The following is a 22,267-nucleotide window of genomic DNA, read 5'->3' as shown; positions in this document are numbered from 1 at the left end:
TGACAACAGTCTCAAGCCTGAGCTATCTGGTTAGCGAGTCTGGCTGCCTCTGGGGGGAAGATTACTGCTGTGGACGGTAGAGGTTAACACCTCTGCCCAGGCAACCATTGCCTTAGCCACCCAGGTAGCCGCAAAAGATGGAAGGAGAGCTACTCCTGAGGCTTCAAAGACTGAGCGAGCCAGGTAGTCAATTTGACGGTCAGAAGGGTTTTTGACCGATGAACCGTCGGACAAGGATAGGATTGTTTTGGATGCGAGGCGTGATACGGCAGGATCTACAGAAAGGGAGAGAAGCCCACTCCATCAGGTCCTTGGAGAAGGGATATTTGGCCTCTGTGGCCTTTTGGGCTGTAAAACGCTTATCCGGATGTTCCCTGTGTTTTTGGACAATGTCCTGAAACTCAGGGTGATTAGAAAATATTTTCTGTATGCATCTAGACTTTTTAAAAGATACTACGTATTCCTGAGTGGAAACAGATTCCTTGTCCACCATAAGTGATTTATTGACTGCCTCAATGAGGGAGTCAAGGGTATCCTGACTTATTGAGGAGTCCGGATTTAAAGATTCCTCTGACTCGTATTCCGAGTCATGTCCGCTGCGACCCTCAGGGAAAGGGGAGCGAGAGGTGGAACTCCCTGATGCTGAAGCTCGATCGTGCACGGGAGACGAGACGTGGGCCCTTTTCCTAGAACCCCGAGATTCTCTAAGTAAAGTACGGTCCCTGTGGTCGGACGGCCCTGCACCGGCGGCGGAGTCCGTAGTTGTCGACGGAGGGGAGTTCTGGTTTATAGAGGATCCCCGGAAGGATTCCAGTGCTTTAGCCAATGAATCCATGGAACGCGACAAGGAAGCGGCCCACTCAGGAGGGTTAGGCCCGACAGGGTCGGTGGAGACATTGCAGAGGGAGGCAGAAGGCGGCTGCACACTGGCCGGGTCACAGTTCTGGCACAAAGGAGTAGTGTGAGCATGTGGCAGAGAAAATTTGCAAGTGGCACATGCGGTAATAAACAGTGTGCTTTTTGTTGCCCCTTTTTGCCTCCTTAGATTGAGACATAGTATATGTCTGTGCATCCAAAATACTGCAATAGCAGGGATATGGATGCAGAAGAGGGGTTAAGCGTTTTCCTATAGGGAGGAGCAGCTTACCCACGGTCCTGTGTCGGTGTCCCCAGGGAGGAAGCGTTTGCTGCTGAATTCCACGCAGGAGAGGAGTCCCAAGATGGCGCCCGAGATTTGCAGGGCTGTTCTCGTTTAGAATGAGAAGCGCCCGAGCGGTGGACGGGGCTCCATCGGAGGGCGGGAATTATAAACGCGGCCTAGTCCGGCTGAAAAGCCAGGGACTAAATTTGTGCAGGCTGCCGGCGGCGCAAGCCGGCGGGCGCGGTGTAGCGCTGAACGATTGCCGCAGTCACTGATCAGCGGTGCCTCTCTCCAGGGACCCGGAACGCATCCTCCCACGCTGCAGCGTGAGGAGGGGACTACTCACCGAGCTTCGGTGCGGCCTCCAGCTCAATTGGTCCTCCCTGCGCCGGGGGATAGAGAGCGTCATACGTGTGCCTGCCGCAGGGGACTTATGGCTGTGCCAGCGTGCTGATGTGCCTGCCGCAGGGGACTTACAGCTACCGTGGGGACTACAAGACGCCGAGGTGAGGGCTTGAGTGCGGTGGAGCCCGGGAGATGCACATGAGAGATATACTCTATGTGCTCGCCCTCCTATATGGGGGAGATCGGGGCCGAGTTGGAACCGTCGCCCTGGGTTTAGCTTAGGCGTGCCCCATTCGTCGCAGGAGAGGTACGGGGAGGTATACTCGCCGTGCTCGCCTGTTGATGGCTCGGGGGAGTCCGTCGCCCCCTTCACTCCGTTAGATAAAAAATAAAAATTTACAGAAAATAAAAAATAAAATAATAAATGGTGGGGTCTGAACAGACCCAAGTGCCTCCTACAGACACTAAGCAAGAACCGGGTCGTTTCCGGCCAGTCAAGGGGTGTATACTGCAGAGGAGGAGTTAACTCTTTGTGTTTACTTAGTGTCCTCATAGTGGCAAGCATGGTCCTGTGTCCCCCAATGAGGCGTAGGAGAAAACAAGTACAATAATCTTAAATAATACAAGTCACAACTGGTACAGGAGGAGAGAGGACCCTGCCCGCGAGGGCTCACAATCTACAAGGGGTAGGTGAGGATACAGTAGGTGAGGGTAAAGCTGGTCATGCAGCGGTTTGGTCGATCGATGGTTACTGTAGGTGTAGGCTTGTTGGAAGAGGTGGGTCAGACTATTACCGGCATTTTATTTACACTACTAGTAGATAGCTGACCACATTGTGATTTTAGTATAGTACTGCCATCCATTAGCACTTTTTCACAATTTCTCTGATATTTTTATACAATATACATCCTATTAAAATTTCATAACTATGTATTTATTTATATACTTTCCATCAGCTTGCTATCTTGAGAAATTTGTATATTGACCTACTATGGAAGTATGTATTTCTGCGCTGTAAATAATTAGCAACCGAGATATTAGATATTTACCCCAGATCTAGCCTGCATGTCTTTTTGCCACCTAGTGGTTGTTTCCTTGATATTTTTTTTTCTTATGACTATATGTATTTTACAGATAAAAATCTATTCTCTATACACCTGGTTGTGTATCACATTTTTGGGTTTTATATCCACCAGAGATGGACACACTGCACCGCTCATCATAAGGTGATGGCACATCCCAACCTTGGGACACAGGAATATCCCTTTAATAACACACCATACCTCACACACAAACTTCGGCCGATTCTTATTTCCTGCCGCGCGGATGTCATAGTTTGGAGTAACTTTCTTCTTTCCGCACCAAGCATATAGAAAATTCTTTATATCAGCCATGATGGGACAAGGACTTTCTTGTGACCTGGGAACATATAATAGATACGGTATATCCTTAATACACTTAGGAGTTTATCTCATGAAAAGAAGAGTAACATGAAGTGAAACTTTTTGATCATTGGCCTGGACACAATGTAGATTGCAGAACCTTATGTACGGCAGCCGGTATTCTGCAGCAGCGATCCAATCTAGCCAAGATGGCCGTCGTTTATACACTTAACGGGAATCTGCCACCTAATCTAAGAGCAGCATAATGTACAGACAGAGACCTTGATTCCAGCGATGTGTTACTTACTGGGCTGCTTGCTGTAGTTTTGATTTGCATTTTATCAGCAGTAGATTATCACTGGAGGACTAGTAAACCTACTGGCGTGTAGTCCTCCAGTTTCATGAGCTCCGATTAAACCCACTCCCCACATGACTGGCAGCTTTCTGCCTATGCGCAGTGTACACCGAAAGTAGCCAATCAGTGCTGTGGATGGGGTTATACAGGGCTCAGCATTTAGAGAACTGGTAGATTTGCAGCAGTTAAATCAGGTTTTTTTTAATCAAAATTGCAGCAAGCAGCCCAGTACGTGACATTGCTGAAATCAGGATCTCTGCTCTACATCATGCAGTTTTCAGATGGGATAGCAAAAATCTGCTGAATTGATTAAAGCCACTAAAATATAAACCCCCCACAAAATAAATAAAGCGCGAGCTGTCCCATCTCCATTGATCACACAGGTGACGCGTCCCGCACACATTCTGCAGCATTTTGTAGATCTCTGCTTGCAGTCACTGAATGCGGCACGAGGCTTCGCCACTAGCACCGGTCCCAATGATGGGAGCAGAGATCGGAGCGGCACCACACCTCACACGTATGATGGCGCTTTGTACCGCGCTCCGGTATGTGCTGCTGCTATAGAAGCAACTGGAGAACACGAGGACAAAGCACTGAGATCAATGGGGGCAGCCTGACCCAGGCAGGAAGGCCGCACTGCAGCCATCTGGCACAAAACGGCTGATACCAGGGGACAACAGCGCTTGATTCATACAGAAGCACATAGCGCACACATGTGATCAGGGCCTGCAGGAAGACGCGGCGCATCCACAATGCAGACATATGGCAGCAGGACGGCGTCACCACCTCCCCTATACAAGTCTATGGAAAATCACTTTCCGCACAATAGCACAGACTGGAGACTCCTCCGTTCTACTATTTGTTTGCCGGTCACGGAATCTATGCAGAACAGCTACTCACCGGGATTTCCGCGCCTCCGCACCACAGGCCGCCGGACACAATACAGCCACGAACAAAATGGCCGCGCAGAGATCACACGTAGGTACCTCACCTCACGTCACAGCAACCTGCGCATGCGCCGATCTACAGTCCCCAATGACCAATCAGAAAGAAGCATGAACCGGAAGATGTATTTTGCTGCCGAGAAAGTTTGGCGCCATCTTTGAATAGGGCATCTCTATAAATAAATAGAGGAAAACGTAAAATATACATCGGTGGAATAACGCGCTTTTTAGTTTCTACATAAGAACTGCTTGTTAGACGTGAAGTTGTGTTTTGCAAAGAGTTTGGGCATAAAAAAAAACTTAAGTAATTTGGTTTCCATAGTAATGAATCAGAAACTTTCACTGCAGAAAAACACCTCAGGTGAACCTTCAGCTAGGAATAAACTTGCAGGGATGTTGTAGAACCGCTTAAGCCGGGTTCACATTGCGTTAACAGCAGCCCGTTCAACACATGCGTTAACGGGCTGCTGTTGACGCAAGTGCCAAATTTCGCTAGCGCAGATAGAGCATCTGTTAGCTCTATCTGCGCTAGCAGTGACGGACCCGGAAACGCTGCAGCCCGCGTCCCGGGGTCCATCACTCAATGACGGCACCTCCCTAGCGCACGCCCATTGTGGGCGTGCGCCAGCGATGTGTCCAACATAGGGATTAATGGCGGCGTTAACGGACTGCGTTACACCGCGTTATGCAGCGGTGTAACATAGTCCGTCTAACGGACGCGTGCAACGCAATGTGAACCCGGCCTTAGGCTACTTTCACACATCAGGTTTTTTGTTTCAGGCACAATCAGCAAGTTTTGAAAAAACGGATCAATTTTTTTTTTACGCCGGATCCGTTTTTTTCTCATGGAATTGTATTTGCGCCTGATGGCCACACGTTTCATCTGTTTTTTTCCAGATCCGTCCAAATAGTCATTTCCGGTGGACGGAGAAAACGTTCGGAGGAACGTTTTTTTGTCCGGCAAAAAAAGCGCACAGTAACAGAACCGGCCAAAAACGTGTGAGGCCATGTTCACACAGTGCGTTTTTTACCGCGGAACCGCGGCGGTTTTGCCGCTGCGGTTCCGCAGCTGTTTTCCATGCAGGGTACAGTACACTGTACCCTATGGAAAACAGGACACACTGTGCACATGGTCCGGAAATTGTAAAAAAAAAGACGCGCTGAATAGCTCCCGGAAAAAAGAAGGAGCATGTCAATTCTTTTTCCGGAGCCGCAGCGGTTCTGCACCCATAGACCTCCATTGTGAGGTCCAAACCGCAGTAAAACCCGCAGATCAAAAATATATCTGCGGGTTTTACTGCGGTTTGATGTGCAGAACCGCTGCAGCAGGAAGTGCGGGGAGCGGGCGGAAGTGCGTGGGCGGAGTGTGGCTGCCCCCCCCCCCCCGTGTTCCGATCCCGCCCCCCCGTGCTCCGATGCCCCACCCCAGTGCTCCGATGCCCCCCCCCAGTGCTCCGATGCCCCCCCCGTGCCCTAATCTCCCCCCCTTATACTCACCCGGCGTCCCGGTGTCCGTCCGGCCGTCTTCTCCCTGGGCGCCGCCATCTTGCAAAATGGCGGGCGCATGCGCAGTGCGCCCGCCGAATCTGCCGGCCGGCAGATTCGTTCCAAAGTGCATTTTGATCACTGAGATATAACCTATCTCAGTGATCAAAATAAAAAAATAGTAAATGACCCCCCCCCTTTGTCACCCCCATAGGTAGGGACAATAAAAAAAATAAAGAATTTTTTTTTTTTTTTTTCACTAAGGTTAGAATAGGGGTAGGGGTAGGGTTAGGGGTAGGGTTAGGGGTAGGGTTAGGGGTAGGGTTAGGGTTAGGGGTAGGGTTAGGGGTAGGGTTAGGGTTAGGGGTAGGGTTAGGGTTAGGGGTAGGGTTAGGGGTAGGGTTAGGGTTAGGGTTAGGGTTAGGGGTAGGGTTAGGGGTAGGGTTAGGGTTAGGGGTAGGGTTAGGGTTAGGGGTAGGGTTAGGGGTAGGGTTAGGGTTAGGGGTAGGGTTAGGGTATTTTCAGCCATTTTAACCCTAAAAAAATTCCAAGAAAACACACAGACTCTGGCTAGAAAACTGCATCAAAAAAACGCATCAAAAAACGCATCAAAAACGGACCAAAAAAGGACCAAAAAAAGGACCTGCGTTTTCTGCCAAGAGCTGCAGTTTTTTAAAAAACAGTCAGGAAAAAAAAAGGATGGAAATCCTGAACGTGTGAACATACCCTGAAACGGAGATGTGAAACGATGATATCTCTCTCTCGCTCTCAAAAACGGATCCGTTGCATAAAGTTTTTTCACTATTTGCAACTGATCCGTTTTTTGGAACAATAGCCGGATTCTGCCTGAAACAAAAAACCTGATGTGTGAAAGTAGCCTCAGAGTTTGTGCACACCATGTTATTTTTCACATAGATTCTCCCTGGATCCTGGCTAAAAGTAGTGACCCCACTGCTCCATTCTTCTGGCGGTAGCAAAGGCGTAAGAAAAAGATCCTTCATGCAAAACAACAGTGTTTCTCTGTTGCTTCATTGGGGGACACAGAAGACCATGGGTGTATGTTGCTGACACCTGGAAACTGACACTATGGAAAAAATGTATCTCCTTCCCAGCAGTGTACACCCCACCGAAAGGCAAGGAGCTAGTTTATGGTCTGCGTGGCAGGATCCTATCCCCCCAACACATCAAGAGTGTCTTGTGGCGGCTGTGGAGGACCTTTCTGGCCAACCCATCCCCAGCCCACTAGTCCACCGTAGCGAGACGGTGAAGGGAGGAAGACTGAGCCTTTTTCCCAATGACACCCCCCCCCCCCTCCCATCACCTGGGGCTCCTCATGCCGTCTTCTGCAATGTCAGAAGGGACCACAACGGTGATGGAGGAAGATGCACCCATTCCAGCGATCTCCTCACCTGGGGCTCCTGATGCTATCTTCTGTTCTGTGAAGAAGTCGGGACCACAGCGGGACCAAGCCCTTCACAGCGGCAGGGGCTGTAAGACAGGCATCCCTTAAGAAGTGCTCCTCTCATCCAGTTTGGCGCTTCCTATTCCGCTTCCCTATCTCTCCAGTCCTCAGTCTTATGGGCACATACCACTTCACCGGCTCTGGCCCTTATAGAGCGGTTCCCCTCTCTAATCTAGGCCCCAGCTCTCCCAAGACCTAAGGCTATGTTCACACTTTGCAGATTCCACTGCGGATTTTTCCGCAGCAGAATTACAAAATCCGCAGTGAAAACCCGTCGCGGTTTTTACTGCGGATTTATCGCGGTTTTAACTGCGGTTTCTTCTGCGGATTTTCATCTGCAGTTTTCTATTGGAGCAGGTGAAAATCCGCAGAAAAGAAGTGACATGCTGCGGAATGTAATCCGCAGCGTTTCCGGGCGTTTTTTTCCGCAGCATGTGCACTGCGTTTTTTGTTTCCCATAGGTTTACATTGTTCTGTAAACTCATGGGAAACTGCTGCGGATCCGCAGCGGTCAAATCCGCTGCGGATCCGCAGCAAAATCCGCAAAGTGTGAATATAGCCTAATACTCCAGCTGGCCAAGCACGCCCCGAGTGTGCTCCACCTAATTGGCATCACGTGGGCTTCACTGCGCACTTTTCAGCATATCATAGCACCTGTTCTTCATTCCTCCAGCCTGGGCTCACCACGCGCTTCTCACGGACCTTTGTTCTCCACTACGTTTGTGCTTGCAAGAAAAAAAAAAACAATTGCCCATAGGTCAAGACACGGCCTTCTGTTCTGACTGCCGCACACCCATGATCCAGGCCTCCCAGGAACCTCCCGCCGCCTGGGATGACAGCGTATCCTCTCCCCATGTGTGGTCTGCTGCTGTATCTTAATCAGAGTCGGACCTAACTAAGGTTTCCCAGTCTCTGGTACAGGTCATGGAGCATCTGCTTAATCACCCAGCCACCGTTGTTGCTTCGATTGTTACCCGGGGTGAATCATATGCACCTAGTTACTTGTTCCAACATGACATATGGCAAACAACATAAATTTAAAAAAAAAAATAAGTAAACACAATTGTTTTTCAGTCATTGTACTTCACTTTTTAAAGGGATCAAAATGTTGTAGGTATCCTACATAGGTATATAATTAAAAACTACAGCTTGCCGCAAAGCAAACCCTCATACAGCTCTGTCGATGGTAAAATAAAAAGTTATGTGTATTGAAATATGACTGCACAAAACAATATATTTCTTAAGAAGGCTCTAAATTATTTAAAACCAGCAAAAAATTAAAATAAAAAATAACATGTGTATGTATCCGAATATAAGCCTGATACCAACTAAAGCTACTTTCACACTAGCGTCGTTTGGGATACGTCGCAATGCGTCGTTTTGGCGAAAATACGCATCCTGCAAAGTTGTCTGCAGGATGCGTTTTTTCCCCATAGACTAACATTAGACGGTTGCGTCGTGTTGTGGCGGACCGTCGGAACAAAAAAACGTTACATGTAATGTTTTTTTGTGCGTCATGTCTGCCATATCCGACCGCGCATGCGCGGCCGGAACTCCGCCCCCTCCTCCCCGCAACTCACAATGGGGCAGCGGATGCGTTGTAATAATGCATCCGCTGCCCCCGTTGTGCTGCGTTGTCACAGGATGCGTCGGAACGTCGGCCCGACGCACTGCGACGGGCCGACGCTAGTGTGAAAGTAGCCTAACCTGGTAAAATCTCAATGTCTGGTCATTTTTATCATATGTTGGAAGCCATAAAAATAGAAGTTGATATACAATGATTAGATAATATATGCGGTATATATTTTTTCAGCTGGTCACCCCACTTTGAATTTTTTTTCCCCACCTTTCAATATATTACGTTTTAAAGTAAATGGTGCCATTCAGAACTACAACTCGTACTGCAAAAATAAGCCCTTATGATATAATTACAAAGAAAACCAATGGGTTTTGGAAAAAGAGAAGCAAAAAAAATTTAATTTGTTCTGACGAGAAGCGGTAATATATTTGACGTTCTGTACTCCAATGGGCAATTGGTTCCAGACTAGCACATATACCATTTGCTGGCGTGGATTTTAGCTACAACGTATTATTATTATTATTTATTATTATAGCGCCATTTATTCCATGGCGCTTTACATGTGAGTATAACGTATGCCAGTTTTCTGGCTTACCGTATATTATAGTAAATTTGCTGTATGGTTGCCAACATAGCCTTAAACAGAATCTGTCAGTAAAATTAACTTATACCCACCAAATCGCATATATGGGCATGCAGGTCTTTGAAATCTAAATCCATCAACACCTTGATCTCTTCTATCTGTTGTTGCATTTTTGAGTAGTTGGGTGATTTTCATATGCAAATGATGTGTTAAGAGATCCAAGCATACCAGAACACTTGGAGCTCTTTCAGATGTCCATGATAATTGGTCCGATGTTGGATCACAGTGCATACACTGACCACACATCTTCTGACCCAAGCGTGACAGCGTCATACGAATATTAAAATGTGCGGCCAGTCCGTGCATTGCGATCTGGCATTGGACCGATTATTACATACATCTGAAAGAGTCTTTAAGGTTCCACTGCATCACAAGGTTGTTTTCCAGCAACATCAATCAGGAAAATGAATGGGTTATCAATCTAAAAAGGCTGGTGATGGGTAGGACAACAACCTCAGGAGGCAGTGGCTCCTTACGGCTTTGTCATACACAGACCACATAATGCCTATTTGCATTTTATTTAAATCACTAAGTGACCAAAAATGAAACAGCAGGTAGAAGATATAAAGATGTCGGTGCATTTCTGTTTCGAAGACCTGCATGCCCATATATGCGGTTTTGGGGATGGGGTTGATTTTGCTGACGGATTCTTTTTAAAAGGTGTCCCGCTATACACGCTTGGTGATGCCGCATGCTCCAATATCCTGTTCTGGTGGCCGAAAGTTCCTGACGGGTATGATAGCGACTGTGCATATGCCGTCAATGTGGTCAGTGGGACAACTCTCTCATATGACGTTGCATATTTTCATAGGTTCTTTCTGTTTTCTGAGCGTACACCTGAATGTGACTTAGTAACTTCCATGGTCTGTAACATAACATATGCACATGACGCTCCATGCCCCTATTGGTTGGCAGCGCACCTTGGCATTCATTCATGTTATGAATCTTTTCACTACACGATTGTGTCTAATACGTTTCAGTGTCTGCATTGGTTATTTCAACACCCATATTCCAATGTTTATTGGCTGATGTTCACTTCCTTCACCCACAATTTGCTCCTTGTTTGATACACCCCCTGACAAAGCTAGGGTGAAACGCATGTTGGGGCACCTGGACCACATAGCACCTGGGCCACATAGCACCTATCCCAATTGTCTCCTTACTTGATGCAAGGGCAGTATTAGACTTTGATGATATGCTGTTTCCTTAAAGCTGCCTAGGGATATGCCTTATAGACATTGGGATTTCTATATTTAATTTAGTCTTATACTATGCTTTTATATATACTTACTTGCTGTGGTCCTCCATAGGGTACTCTGCAATGTTTGTAATTTATTGTCATTAAATCACATATTTACTTTAACAAAATACATCATTTATGAAACTTTATAGCACAGTGTTTTTGTTTGGTTTAGTTGATTAGTACGTCTATGTTTATTGATATGTATGTGCTCAGCATTGTGTAGGTTGGTATTAATATATACTCCAGTAGGCCTAATATTAGACTCATGAAGCCTGTTCACCAGCCATATGGACATTCACAGCAACGGACCAGCTCTGATCATGTCAAATTGCATACAAGCATCTTCTGGACATGTTCTGATCTAGGGAAAGGTCATTGTCAAGGAAGGGTGAATGGTGACATATCACCTATCGTGAATGGTGGGTCCTGTGCTACTCATGGTATATAGGTGTTACCCCTCATTGTCTGCGATAAGACAGCTGGAAAGGCCAGTATAAAAACTGAAAGATTTTTGATTCATTTTTAATATCGTTATATGAAAAATTGAACAGATGATTAAAATACAATAGGTAATTTTCTGGTGATGCACGAAAAAAAAACAAGATTTGCAAGCAAGTTCTGTTTATTGTGGTTTTCTTTTTCACACTGACAGTCCTTGTTGTGTATTTTTCTGGCCATACAGATGCAATTGCTGTGTAAGCAGCAAACTGATGATAAAACATACAAAAGTGCAAAAATATATATATATATTTTTTTTCAAAGTGATGACCGTAAGATAAGCAAAGTATCTTATCGGAAGGGTGGAGAACAGTGTAACATCATCCAGTTTGCATATAAAACATTCCTCTGTCGGGGGGATAGAGGAATTTGTAGGAATTTGATAGTTGTATTTCTCCATAATGGCTCCTGTGTGATCAAGTTGCTTTTTTTTTCCATAACTTAGTGCTAAAATTTTTCAAAGTGCTTGATTTTTAAAGGTTTTAGAATACAGGTCACTGTAGCAAAAACGAAGTTAGGCAGATATTAATCTTACATAAAACAGGACAATGTTCACGCATATATTAAAAGGTGTTGTCTCAACTTCCAAAGTGGTTAGAATTGCAAAGTGCTTGTAAAAGAAGCAACTTCACAATTTACTTCTTACTGAATAATGTTTTTGTTCTCAAGATCGGAGGAATTTTAATTAGCTTACTGTTTACCTCTGTTGTATATCAACAGTGGCTGGTTTTCAAGGCAATGAGAACACACTTGCTATCTGTTTCCTATAGAGCTTGTAAGCGCTGCTCTGAAGCTGGCCGGTTAGCTAGATACTACCAGCTTCAGAGCCTCTGTTCTCCTCCGATGCAGCAGAGGCAAAGCAGTCTCTGCTAAAAGTGTTGGTGAATGCCCAATTCAGACTAGCGGTGCAGCATCCCCCGGTAAACAGAAAGCCAGAAAGTGTGCTCCTTAAGACAGCGGAAGGATGAGAACAACCCTTTAATACATTTCGTCTTTATATAAAACTTAGCAAAATCATTGATTTCATGGTCGGGTTAGTGTCAGATGAAGACTGCAGCTGTTATTAGTACAGGTAGACATTTTTGTTGCCTCCATGGTCTTCGGGAAGATGACTGCCCTGTATCCTACGGAGGTAGGCAACAAAGAAGCATCCCCACCATACACGTCAGAAATGTGTCGGCCTTGTTTGTTGTATGTCCAGTTGTGGGTTTTCTTCTTCATATAAGATCCAGTCTCTTCATTTCCGCTCTGATTTTTTCCAGATGCTCAAGTTTAAAGCCTGAGACCAATGGTAGTCTTGGCGGTCCTAGATCAATTCCAGACACCGTAGACATAATGTTTTTAAATTCTGGTAATCCCCAACCTTCAAAAGAAGAAATGAAATAAATGTGAGCTATTTTGCTGGACATCTTAAAATCTACAGCCACATATTCAACATTTCAAGCCCTCCAAGTCCATGAGTTTTTGCTTCTGCACATGCAACATAGAAGGCAGAGAGGATGGGAATATGATGCAATGGCACATACACCCTGAGGCCGGTTTCACACGTCAGTGGCTCCGGTACGTGAGGTGACAGTTTCCTCACGTACCGGAGCCACTGACACACGTAGACACATTCAAATCAATGCATCTGTGCAGATGTCATTGATTTTTTGCGGAACCGTGTCTCCGTGTGCCAAACACTGAGACATGTCAGTGTTCATGGGAGCGCACGGATTACACGGACCCATTAAAGTCAATGGGTCCGTGTAAAACACGTACCGCACACGGACGTTGTCCGTGCGCAGTCCGTGTGCCGTGCAGGAGACAGCGCTACAGTAAGCGCTGTCCTCCCCACTGCAGCAGCGTTTGCTGTAGAGAAGATATGAATAATCCTTTTTTTTTTTTTTTTGTTTCTCGTGTTTAACATAACGATCCATGTCCCCACCCCCCTCCCACCCCCTGTGCGCCCGCCCGCTGTTATTAAAATACTCACCCGGCTCCCTCGCTAGCGCTGCTTCCTGTCCTGGCCGCACCTTCTACTGTATGAGCGGTCACGTGGGGCCGCTCATTTACAGTAATGAATATGCGGCTCCACCCCTATGGGAGGTGGAGCCGCATATTCATGACTGTAATCGGCGGCCCCACGTGACCGCTCATACAGTAGAAGGTGTGGCCAGGACAGGAAGCAGCGCCGGCGAGGGATCCGGGTGAGTATTTTAATAACAGCGGGCGGGCGCACAGGGGGTGGGAGGGGGGTGGGGACATGGATCTTTATGTTAAACACGAGAAACAAAAAAAAAAAAAAAAGGATTATTCATATCTTCTCTACAGCAAACGCTGCTGTAGAGAAGATATGAATGGCGGCTTCAGCACCACATGGGGGGGACTGCGCTTATCTCTAGCGCTGTCTCCTGCACGCTCCGTGTGGTACCCAGTCGGCACATGTGTGCCACACTGATGTGCCACAGAAACGCACGGGCACACGGACACGGATAATTCCGGTACCGGAATTATCTGGACGTGTGGGACTGCCCTAAAGGCGCACTCAGCCGGCTCATTGTACGAGCCTCATTGTATCAATGGGAAAACCTCACCACCGGTCATACTGTTGCGTTTTGCCTGGAAGATTCCCAAAGTGACACTAAATGGGGCTTGTCCCCTTGTGGATGAGCGGCGTTTAAACTGCAGATGAAAGTGGGTAATGGAGGAAACACTTGTAGGTTTAATGTGTGCATACTTTGTGTTGCAGCAGGTGGACGGACCCCTCAATTATAAGCATAGTGGGCGTTCCAGCAAATGGATCTCGAAGATCAGTAAGTGAGGGCACATCCTAGTAATATGCAATCACTTACTAAAGTGGGAAAACTTTATGTTAGGCACAAGTTAAAACAAAACATAACTGATGTATCTGGGAGGCATGCAACCACTTTAAAGGGGAAGTTCTGAGTTTGGTGGCTTTTTGACAAACAGGTTTGCTAGGCATTATTAAAAGGCTATGACTGAACTATGCAGAGGAACCCATCATAACCTTCTAAAGAGGTTGGGGTCCAGCCGCTGGGATCCACACCTAACGGCAGAACGGTGCACTTTTATCGTAGTTAGAATGGAGCAGCAAAGCACACGCTCAGCCACCGCTTCATTCATCCACCATGTGGCTGCCGAGGGCTGTGCTCCATTCTTTCCAACAACCTGATAATGAATGGAGTAAAAGTCAGTTGGTCGTTTGACCTTCCACCCTTTTCTATAACGAGCATTAAAATGCCCTGTCAGGGATAAAAGTTCCCCCTTCTGCCCTTCAGTTCAGGCCCCCCAGAGATCTGTAAGTTATCACCTATCCTGTGGATAGAAGGTAACTTGTTTTCATTAGACAAGCTCTTTAAAGTTTTTAGAATCACATACCAAGGGCGAAAACAAAGGCTATGAACTCCTGTGTTCTGACCTGGAATAGAAAAGTACAACATTTATTGATAGCAATCATTTTAATAATCAGCACATCCACAAATATTATGCCCTGCTGCGGTCCGGGTCCGATGGGCGTCGCGGTCTGGTCCAGCGCTTCCCATCTTCATTCGATGACGTCCTCTTCTTGTCTTCTTGCCCTGGGCGCCTGCACACTGCAGTACTTTGCTCTGCCCTCAACAGAGCAAACAAAGTACGACTGCGCCAGAGCCGCGGCAAGAAGACAAGAAGATGACGTTATCAAATGAAGATAGGAAGCGCTGGACCGGACCGCGACGCCCATTGGACCCGGACCGCCCCTGGGTGAGTATAATCTAACCTTTATTTCTCATCTTTCAGGTTACATCGGGGCCTTATCAACAGCATTACAGATTGCTGTAGATAAGCCCCTGATGCCAGTGGGCTTAGCTCAGATATGATTTTTGGGGTGACAGACTCCCTTTAAACAAGTTGTTGATCAGTGGTTGTTTTGTGCTTCCGGTTGGTTCGTGAAAACGAACCTTTAGTCTAGACATACATTCCCATGAACAACATACCTGAATCTTTCGGGCTTTTTCTAGGTCTCCTTCTGCATATGCAGTCAGCATTTTATTGGTGGTTGCTCCTAAATAGTTGTACGTGCTGTATATAAAAAAAAAATCACCAATATTTAATAATAAACAAATAGGCTATTTAAAAATAATTTCAATAATTCCAAATCAATGAATCCCTGTCAATACAAAGCAAAAAAAAATAAATTAACTTTAAGGGATGCTTCTAGGTTATTCAAATTTCCATGACACTCTCTCCGTTCACTTTGTAGCTGGACACCGTTTCTTGCTTTGAACCGTCACTATCAGAAATGTATGGCCTAAGCCTGTATATATTTTTATCAGTGTTGTGGATTGGAATATCTATTAAAAAAAAAAAAGGTGAACCATCCTCTAAATCCTGAACCTCTTAAACTCTATAAATTCTGAAAGGTTGACACAAATGCATTAAAGGAGTTTATTCGACTTGATAACTGGCTAGAGTTGCAAAGTGGACCTTTGAAATTTGCTCGCTATGATTGTAGAAGGTTCACAAAAGCATATTTTTGGTCCGAGAACTTACAAAAAAACGGACTGAACTAGGACCAATGTTATTTAATTGAGCAGTTTCAGAAATGCTTTTTTGCTAATTTTTTATAGACTTAATCTGCTTGTGAAAAAAATAAAATTGCAGCATACACTTCTGTATGTTGCGTCAGTCTCATCCATTTGCATCTATCCCATATACCGTATATACTCGAGTATAAGCCGACCCGAGTATAAGCCGACCCCCCCTAATTTTGCCACAAAAAACTGGGAAAACTTATTGACTCGAGTATAAGCCTAGGGTGGAAATGCAGCATTTACCGGTGAATTTCAAAAATAAAAACAGATCATTATTTCCCCATAGCTGTGCCATATAGTGCTCTGCACCGTTCATATTGCCCCATAGATGCTGCACAGATGCCCCATACAGTGCTCTGCACCGTTCATATTGCCCCATAGATGCTGCACAGATGCCCCACAGTGCTCTGCACCCTTCATATTGCCCCATAGATGCTGCACACATGCCCCATACAGTGCTCTGCACAATTCATATTGCCCCATAGATGCTGCACAGATGCCCCTTATAGTGCTGTGTGCCGTTCATACTGCCCCATAGATGCTGCACAGATGCCCCATATAGTGCTGTGTGCCGTTCATACTGCCCCATAGATGCTGCACAGATGCCCCTTATAGTGCTGTGTGCCGTTCATATTGCCCCATAGATGCTGCACAGATGCCCCATATAGTGCTGTGTGCCGTTCATATTGCCCCATAGATGCTGCACAGATGCCCCATATAGTGCTGTGTGCCGTTCATACTGCCCCATAGATGCTGCACAGATGCCCCATATAGTGCTGTGTGCCGTTCATACTGCCCCATAGATGCTGCACATAAATCTGTGCCATGGCCGCTGCTGCTGCTGCTGCAATAAAAAAAAAAAACACATACTCACCTCTCTTGATTGCAGCTCCCAGCGTCCGGTCCCGGCGCCTCCATCTTCCCGGCGTCTCTGCTCTGACTGATCAGGCAGAGGGCGCCGCGCACACTATATGCGTCATCGCGCCCTCTGCCTGAACAGTCAGAGCGCAGACGCCGGGAAGATGGAGGCGCCGGGGAGATGGAGCGGCGCCCGGCGGCTGGAACGGGGACAGGTAAGTATGATATACTTACCTAGTCCCAGCGATCCTGACGCTCCCCGCCTTCCTCCCAGTCTTCGGTGCCGCAGCCTCTTCCTGTCAGCGGTCATTGGCACCGCTGATTAGAGAAATTAATACGCGGCTCCACCCCTATGGGAGGTGGAGCCGCCTATTCATTTCTGTAATGAGCGGTCCCACGTGACCGCTGAAGAGGGGAAGAAGCTGCAGCACAGAAGCCCGTGGGACGGCAGGGACAGCGCGAGGATCGCTGGGACTAGGTAAGTATACCTCAACGCCCTCACCCGCCGACCCTGCCGCTACCGTGACTCGAGTATAAGCCGAGAGGGGCACTTTCAGCCCAAAAATTTGGGCTGAAAATCTCGGCTTATACTCGAGTATATACGGTAGATCATCAATATAGCATCAGGTTTTGTTTTTTTTTTTCCAACGGTTACATTGCAATTGTCTTACATAGGAAACTAAAATAGTTTTCTAAATGATTAATAGTTGCTGCTATAACAAAAAAATGCTTTAATAACAAAAAGTAGATAGCATACGGATGATAAGTGAGAAAAAAATTGTCCAAGCTTTCTGATTAAAACTGACAATTTTTAATATGCTTGCGTGACCCCAACCATAAAAATCCTCTGCATTCTCAAGAATGGAGGGTCTTTTAATTCTATAGCTTACTACTGATTGCCTAAGTTATCAGCCACCTCTGTTGAGTATCAGAGGTGACCGGTGTCCTAGGCAAGAAGAGCAAAGCTTGCAAGTTTTTGCTGAATAGTTTGCAAGCTCTACTGTGAAGCTGGCAGAATAACTGGGTCCAGACAGATTTTATGTCATGCATTCATCCAGTGTTGCAGAGGCAAAGTTGCCTCTGCAAGCGACACTGGTTACCGCACAGTTCAGGCTGGTGACCCAACAATGCCTCTGCTGCAAAAAAAAGAAGACAGTTGCACTACTAAAGGTTGATCTTGTAAATATGCCTTGAGGCTACGTTCCCACGATGAGTTTTCGGTAAGTTGTTTTTTGCTGCATACTTTAAAAAAAAAAAAAAAAATGCAAGTAACCTATTTTACTTAATGGATAGGGAAAATCTGCAACATCTGAAACTTTAAACATTAAATGTATGAATGAAGTAGTCATGCTTTACCTGCCCACTGCTCCATGAGCCCCGAATACTAAAGCTCCCAAAAGTTGCTGCAAAAGAAATCAAAATGTAAATCTTACTGACTTTGTTATATTTCATGTCATTTGCGTTGTTGGGCGTTGTGTCGGTGACGCAACGCACAACGCATGCAAAAACGCATTGTTTTGTGACACATGCGTCCATTTTTGGCTTGATTTTGGATGCAAAAAAAAGCAACTTGCTGCGTCCTCTGCGCCCTGATGCTTGCGGCAAAAACGACGCATGCGTCACAAAACGCAAGATGCGCCCCCATGTTAAATATAGGGGTGCATGACGCATGCGTCGCTATGCGTCGCCGAACCTGCGCCCGACGCAACGCAAATGTGAACGTAGCCTTACATTGTAAATTATTAAGGATCACTTGCCTCATCCACGCCATAGAGAAAATCGCAATCTTTATACCCATGGATACACATACTGAAATCCAAAAGGTTCGTGCCACTAAACTTCACTCCACGGAACGACGGGATGTGAACTTTCATCCTGCCAGTCAAATCATTCACTTGAACTGTAAAAGATAAAATATAAAAAAAAGAAAATGGATGTTTGCATTGCAAAAATGCTATGATTAAAAAAGTATAAAAAAAAATAAACAAAAAACAAGCCCTCACACCACTCCATCAATCGTACAAAAGAAAAAAAAAAGAACTACAAGAACTTTGAAGAAGAGTAGGAAAAATCAAAGCTTGAAAAGGGAGGGGTTTAACCAAATATTTTTGTACAGTAGCTTCATTTTAGATACATTAGACCATTAACAAAACATGGACATACACTTCGGTATACCCCAAATTTCCAGGTAATGCATACTCACACGTTACATCTGTGAGGCTAGGAATGTGGTAGTAATAGAACGGAAGACTTGGTGCAGCAGACGCCACTTCCTTCATAAACATAACTAAGGCATCTATGGGATAGGAACGTGATGAGTGGCACAGGAGTAGTAGTAACCAAACAACATGAAGAAAAAAAGGGGCAAGTGCTTCAAAAACCCAAATTAAAATTTGATTTATCGTATGATTATCCAGTTTGGACAATCTTGGCTCAGACTTGCAAAGCCAAGCGGATATATGAAAAATATTCCCAAATCTGTACTAGCTGGTCTCAACTAGTGACCCAACAGTGCCATTCTCTGACATGAGACTAACTTCTGAAGGATAAGTAATTCTATACCTGGACAGGACGGTTTGATGACTGAGGGGCTCACAGCGCTGATGGCGTCGGCTCCACAGGAAGCAGCGTGAGCAGCCTGACGAAGAACAATAGGTAGAAATATGAGGTTTTAAGATTACAGCTGTTGTGGTACTACAACGCTCACCATGCCTTGATAATATTTATTCATTTGCATTATGAGCAATTCCCCAACAAATGAAGTACAAGAATCTTTACCATAATGTGCCATATGGATAATGTGGAAAGCAGCCGAGGGGAAATCAAAGTCCTCAACAACCACTTCTTGTGGTGTTAATTAACCCCTTTGTGACCTCGGACGGGATAGTGCGTCCAAGGTCAGATCTCCTGCTTTGATGTGGGCTCCGGCGGTGAGCCCGCCTCAAAGCTGGGACATGTCAGCTGTTTTGAACAGCTGACATGTGGCCGCAGTAGCAGCGGGTGGAATCGCGATTCACCCGCAGCTATTAACTAGTTAAATGCTGCTGTCAATCGGACCGGAAAAGCGCGCATCGCTGACCCCAGTCATGTGATCGGGGGTCATCGATGCATCGGCATGACAACCAGAGGTCTCCTCCTTGAAACCTCTATGCTTGTTGATGCCGGATTGCTGTGAGCGCCACCCTGTGGTCGGTGCTCATAGCAATGCTGTAATTCTACTACATAGAGGTGATCTAAGCATCGTTTCTATGTAGCTGAGCCGATGGAGTTGTGCCAGCTTCTAGCCTCCCATGGAGGCTATTGAAGCATAGCAAAAGTAAAAAAAAAGATTATAAACATATGAAAAAGATAACAAAATATAAAAGTTTAAATCACCCCCCTTTTGCCCCATTCAAAATAAAACAACAAAAAAAAAATATCAAACCTACACATATTTGATATTGCTGCATTCAGAATCGCCCGATCTATCAATAAAAAAAAGGATTAAGCTGATCGCTAAACGGTATAGCGAGAAAAAAAATTCAAATCGCCAGAATTAGTTGTTTTGGTCACGGGACATTGCATTAAAATGCAATAACGGGCGATCAAAAGAACGTATCTGCACAAAAGTGGTAGAATTAAAAAAGTCAGCTTGGCACGCAAATAATAAGCCCTTACCCAACCCGAGATCACGAAAAATGGAGGTAGCAGAAAATTGCGCAATTTATTTTTTTCCCCCCGCAAGGTTTGTTTTTTGTTTTTTACCATTTAGATAAAAAACCTAGACATGTTTGGTGTCTATGAACTCGTAATGACCTGGAGAATCAAAATGGCAGGTCAGTTTTAGCAATTAACCCCTTAGTGACAGAGCCAATTTGGTAATTAATGACCGAGCCAATTTTTACAATTCTGACCACTGTCCCTTTATGAGGTTATAACTCTGGAACGCTTTAACGGATCCCGCTGATTCTGAGATTGTTTTTTCGTGACATATTGCACTTCATGTTAGTGGTAACATTTCTTCGATATTACTTGCGATTATTTATGAAAAAAAACGGAAATATGGCGAAAATTTTTAAAATTTTGCAATTTTCAAACTTTGTATTTTTATGCCCTTAAATCAGAGAGATATGTCATGAAAAATAGTTAATAAATAACATTTCCCACATGTCTACTTTACATCAGCACAATTTTGGAAACAAAATTTTTTTTTTGTTAGGGAGTTATAACGGTTAAAAGTTGACCAGCAATTTCTCATTTTTACAACACCATTTTTTTTTTTAGGGACCACATCACATTTGAAGTCATTTTGAGGGGTCTATATGATAGAAAATAATGAAGTGTGACACCATTCTAAAAACTACACCCCTCAAGGTTCTCAAAACCACATTCAAGAAGTTTATTAACCCTTTACGTGCTTCACAGGAACTGAAACAATGTGGAAGGACAAAATGAACATTTAACTTTTTTTTGCAAACATTTTAATTCAGAACCATTTTTTTTATTTTCACAAGTGTAAAAACAGAAATGTAACCATAAATTTTGTTATGCAATTTCTCCTGAACACGACAATACCCCATATATGGGGGTAAACCACTTTTTGGGCGCACCGCAGAGCTTGGAAGTGAAGGAGCGCCGTTTGACTTTTTCAATGCAGAATTGGCTGGAATTGAGATCGGACGCCATGTCACGTTTAGAGAGCCCCTGATGTGCCTAAACAGTGGAAACCCCCCACAAGTGACACCATTTTGGAAACTAGACCCCTTAAGGAACTTACCTAGATGTGTGGTGAGCACTTTGAACCCCCAAGTGCGTCACAGAAGTTTATAACGTAGAGCCGTGAAAAAAAAAAAAAAAATCGCATTTGTTTACACAAAAATGATCTTTTTTGCCCACAAATTCTTATTTTCACAAGGGTAACAGGAGAAATTAGACCACAAAAGTTGTTGTGCAATTTCTCCTGAATACGTTGATACCCCATATGTGGGGGTAAACCACTTTTTGGGCGCACCGCAGAGCTTGGAAGTGAAGGAGCGCCGTTTGACTTTTTCAATGCAGAATTGGCTGGAATTGAGATTGGACGCCATGTTGCGTTTGCAGAGCCCCTGATGTGCCTAAACAGTGGAAACTCCCCACAAGTGACACCATTTTGGAAACTAGACCCTCCAAGGAACTTATATAGATGTGTGGTGAGAACTTTGAATGCCCAAGTGCTTCACAGAAGTTTAGAATGCAGAGTCGTGAAAATAAAAAATATATTTTTTTTTCCACAAAAAATTTTTTGTAGCCCCCAAGTTTTTATTTTCACAAGGGTAACAGGAGAAATTGGACCACTAAAGTTGTTGTCCAATTTATCCCGAGTACGCTGATGCCCCATATGTGGGGGTAAACCTCTGTTTGGGCGCACGGCAGAGCTCGGAAAGGAAGGAGCGCCGTTTTGGAATGCAGACTTAGATAGAATGGTCTGTGGGCTTTATGTTGCGATGTACCTAAACAGTAGTGACCCCCCACAAGTGACCCCATTTTGGAAACTAGACCCCCCAAGGAACTTATATAGATGTGTGGTGAGAACGTTGAATGCCCAAGTGTGGGGGTAACCCACTGTTTGGGCGCACGGCAGAGCTCAGAAGGAGGGAGCACCATTTGACTTTTTGAGCGCATAATTGGTTGTCGTGTTTGGAGACCCCCTGATGTACCTAAACAGTGGAAACCCCCCAATTCTAACTCCAACCCTAACCCCAACACACCCCTTAACCCTAATCCCAACCCGATCCATAAT

General features: G+C 45.2%; 2 protein-coding genes across 4 annotated transcripts in view; both read right to left on the bottom strand.

Annotated features, from left to right (window-relative positions):
- DHX9 (DExH-box helicase 9) overlaps positions 1-4,246 on the bottom strand; it is a 50,091-nt gene extending 45,845 nt beyond the window's left edge. The window contains exons 1-2 of the mRNA XM_069737742.1: positions 4,124-4,246; positions 2,770-2,905 (exon numbers count right to left, since the gene is read on the bottom strand). Coding sequence (XP_069593843.1) covers positions 2,770-2,880 — 111 coding nt within the window. The 5' untranslated portion in view covers positions 2,881-2,905; positions 4,124-4,246. The remainder of the gene's footprint in view (positions 1-2,769; positions 2,906-4,123) is intronic.
- Positions 4,247-11,183: 6,937 nt separating this feature from the next.
- The window catches only part of NPL (N-acetylneuraminate pyruvate lyase), a 40,801-nt gene continuing 29,717 nt past the window's right edge, over positions 11,184-22,267 (bottom strand). For all 3 annotated transcript variants that reach the window (XM_069737739.1, XM_069737740.1, XM_069737741.1), the window contains 7 exons: positions 19,072-19,147; positions 18,713-18,805; positions 18,267-18,409; positions 17,866-17,912; positions 15,055-15,139; positions 14,459-14,498; positions 11,184-12,440 (listed from right to left, as the gene is read on the bottom strand). In XM_069737739.1, coding sequence (XP_069593840.1) covers positions 12,295-12,440; positions 14,459-14,498; positions 15,055-15,139; positions 17,866-17,912; positions 18,267-18,409; positions 18,713-18,805; positions 19,072-19,147 — 630 coding nt within the window. In that variant the 3' untranslated portion in view covers positions 11,184-12,294. The remainder of the gene's footprint in view (positions 12,441-14,458; positions 14,499-15,054; positions 15,140-17,865; positions 17,913-18,266; positions 18,410-18,712; positions 18,806-19,071; positions 19,148-22,267) is intronic.

This window comes from Ranitomeya imitator, chromosome 8 (assembly GCF_032444005.1).
Source record: "Ranitomeya imitator isolate aRanImi1 chromosome 8, aRanImi1.pri, whole genome shotgun sequence".
NCBI classification, from domain to species: domain Eukaryota; kingdom Metazoa; phylum Chordata; class Amphibia; order Anura; family Dendrobatidae; genus Ranitomeya; species Ranitomeya imitator.
This window is presented reverse-complemented; position numbering and strand designations above follow the sequence as displayed.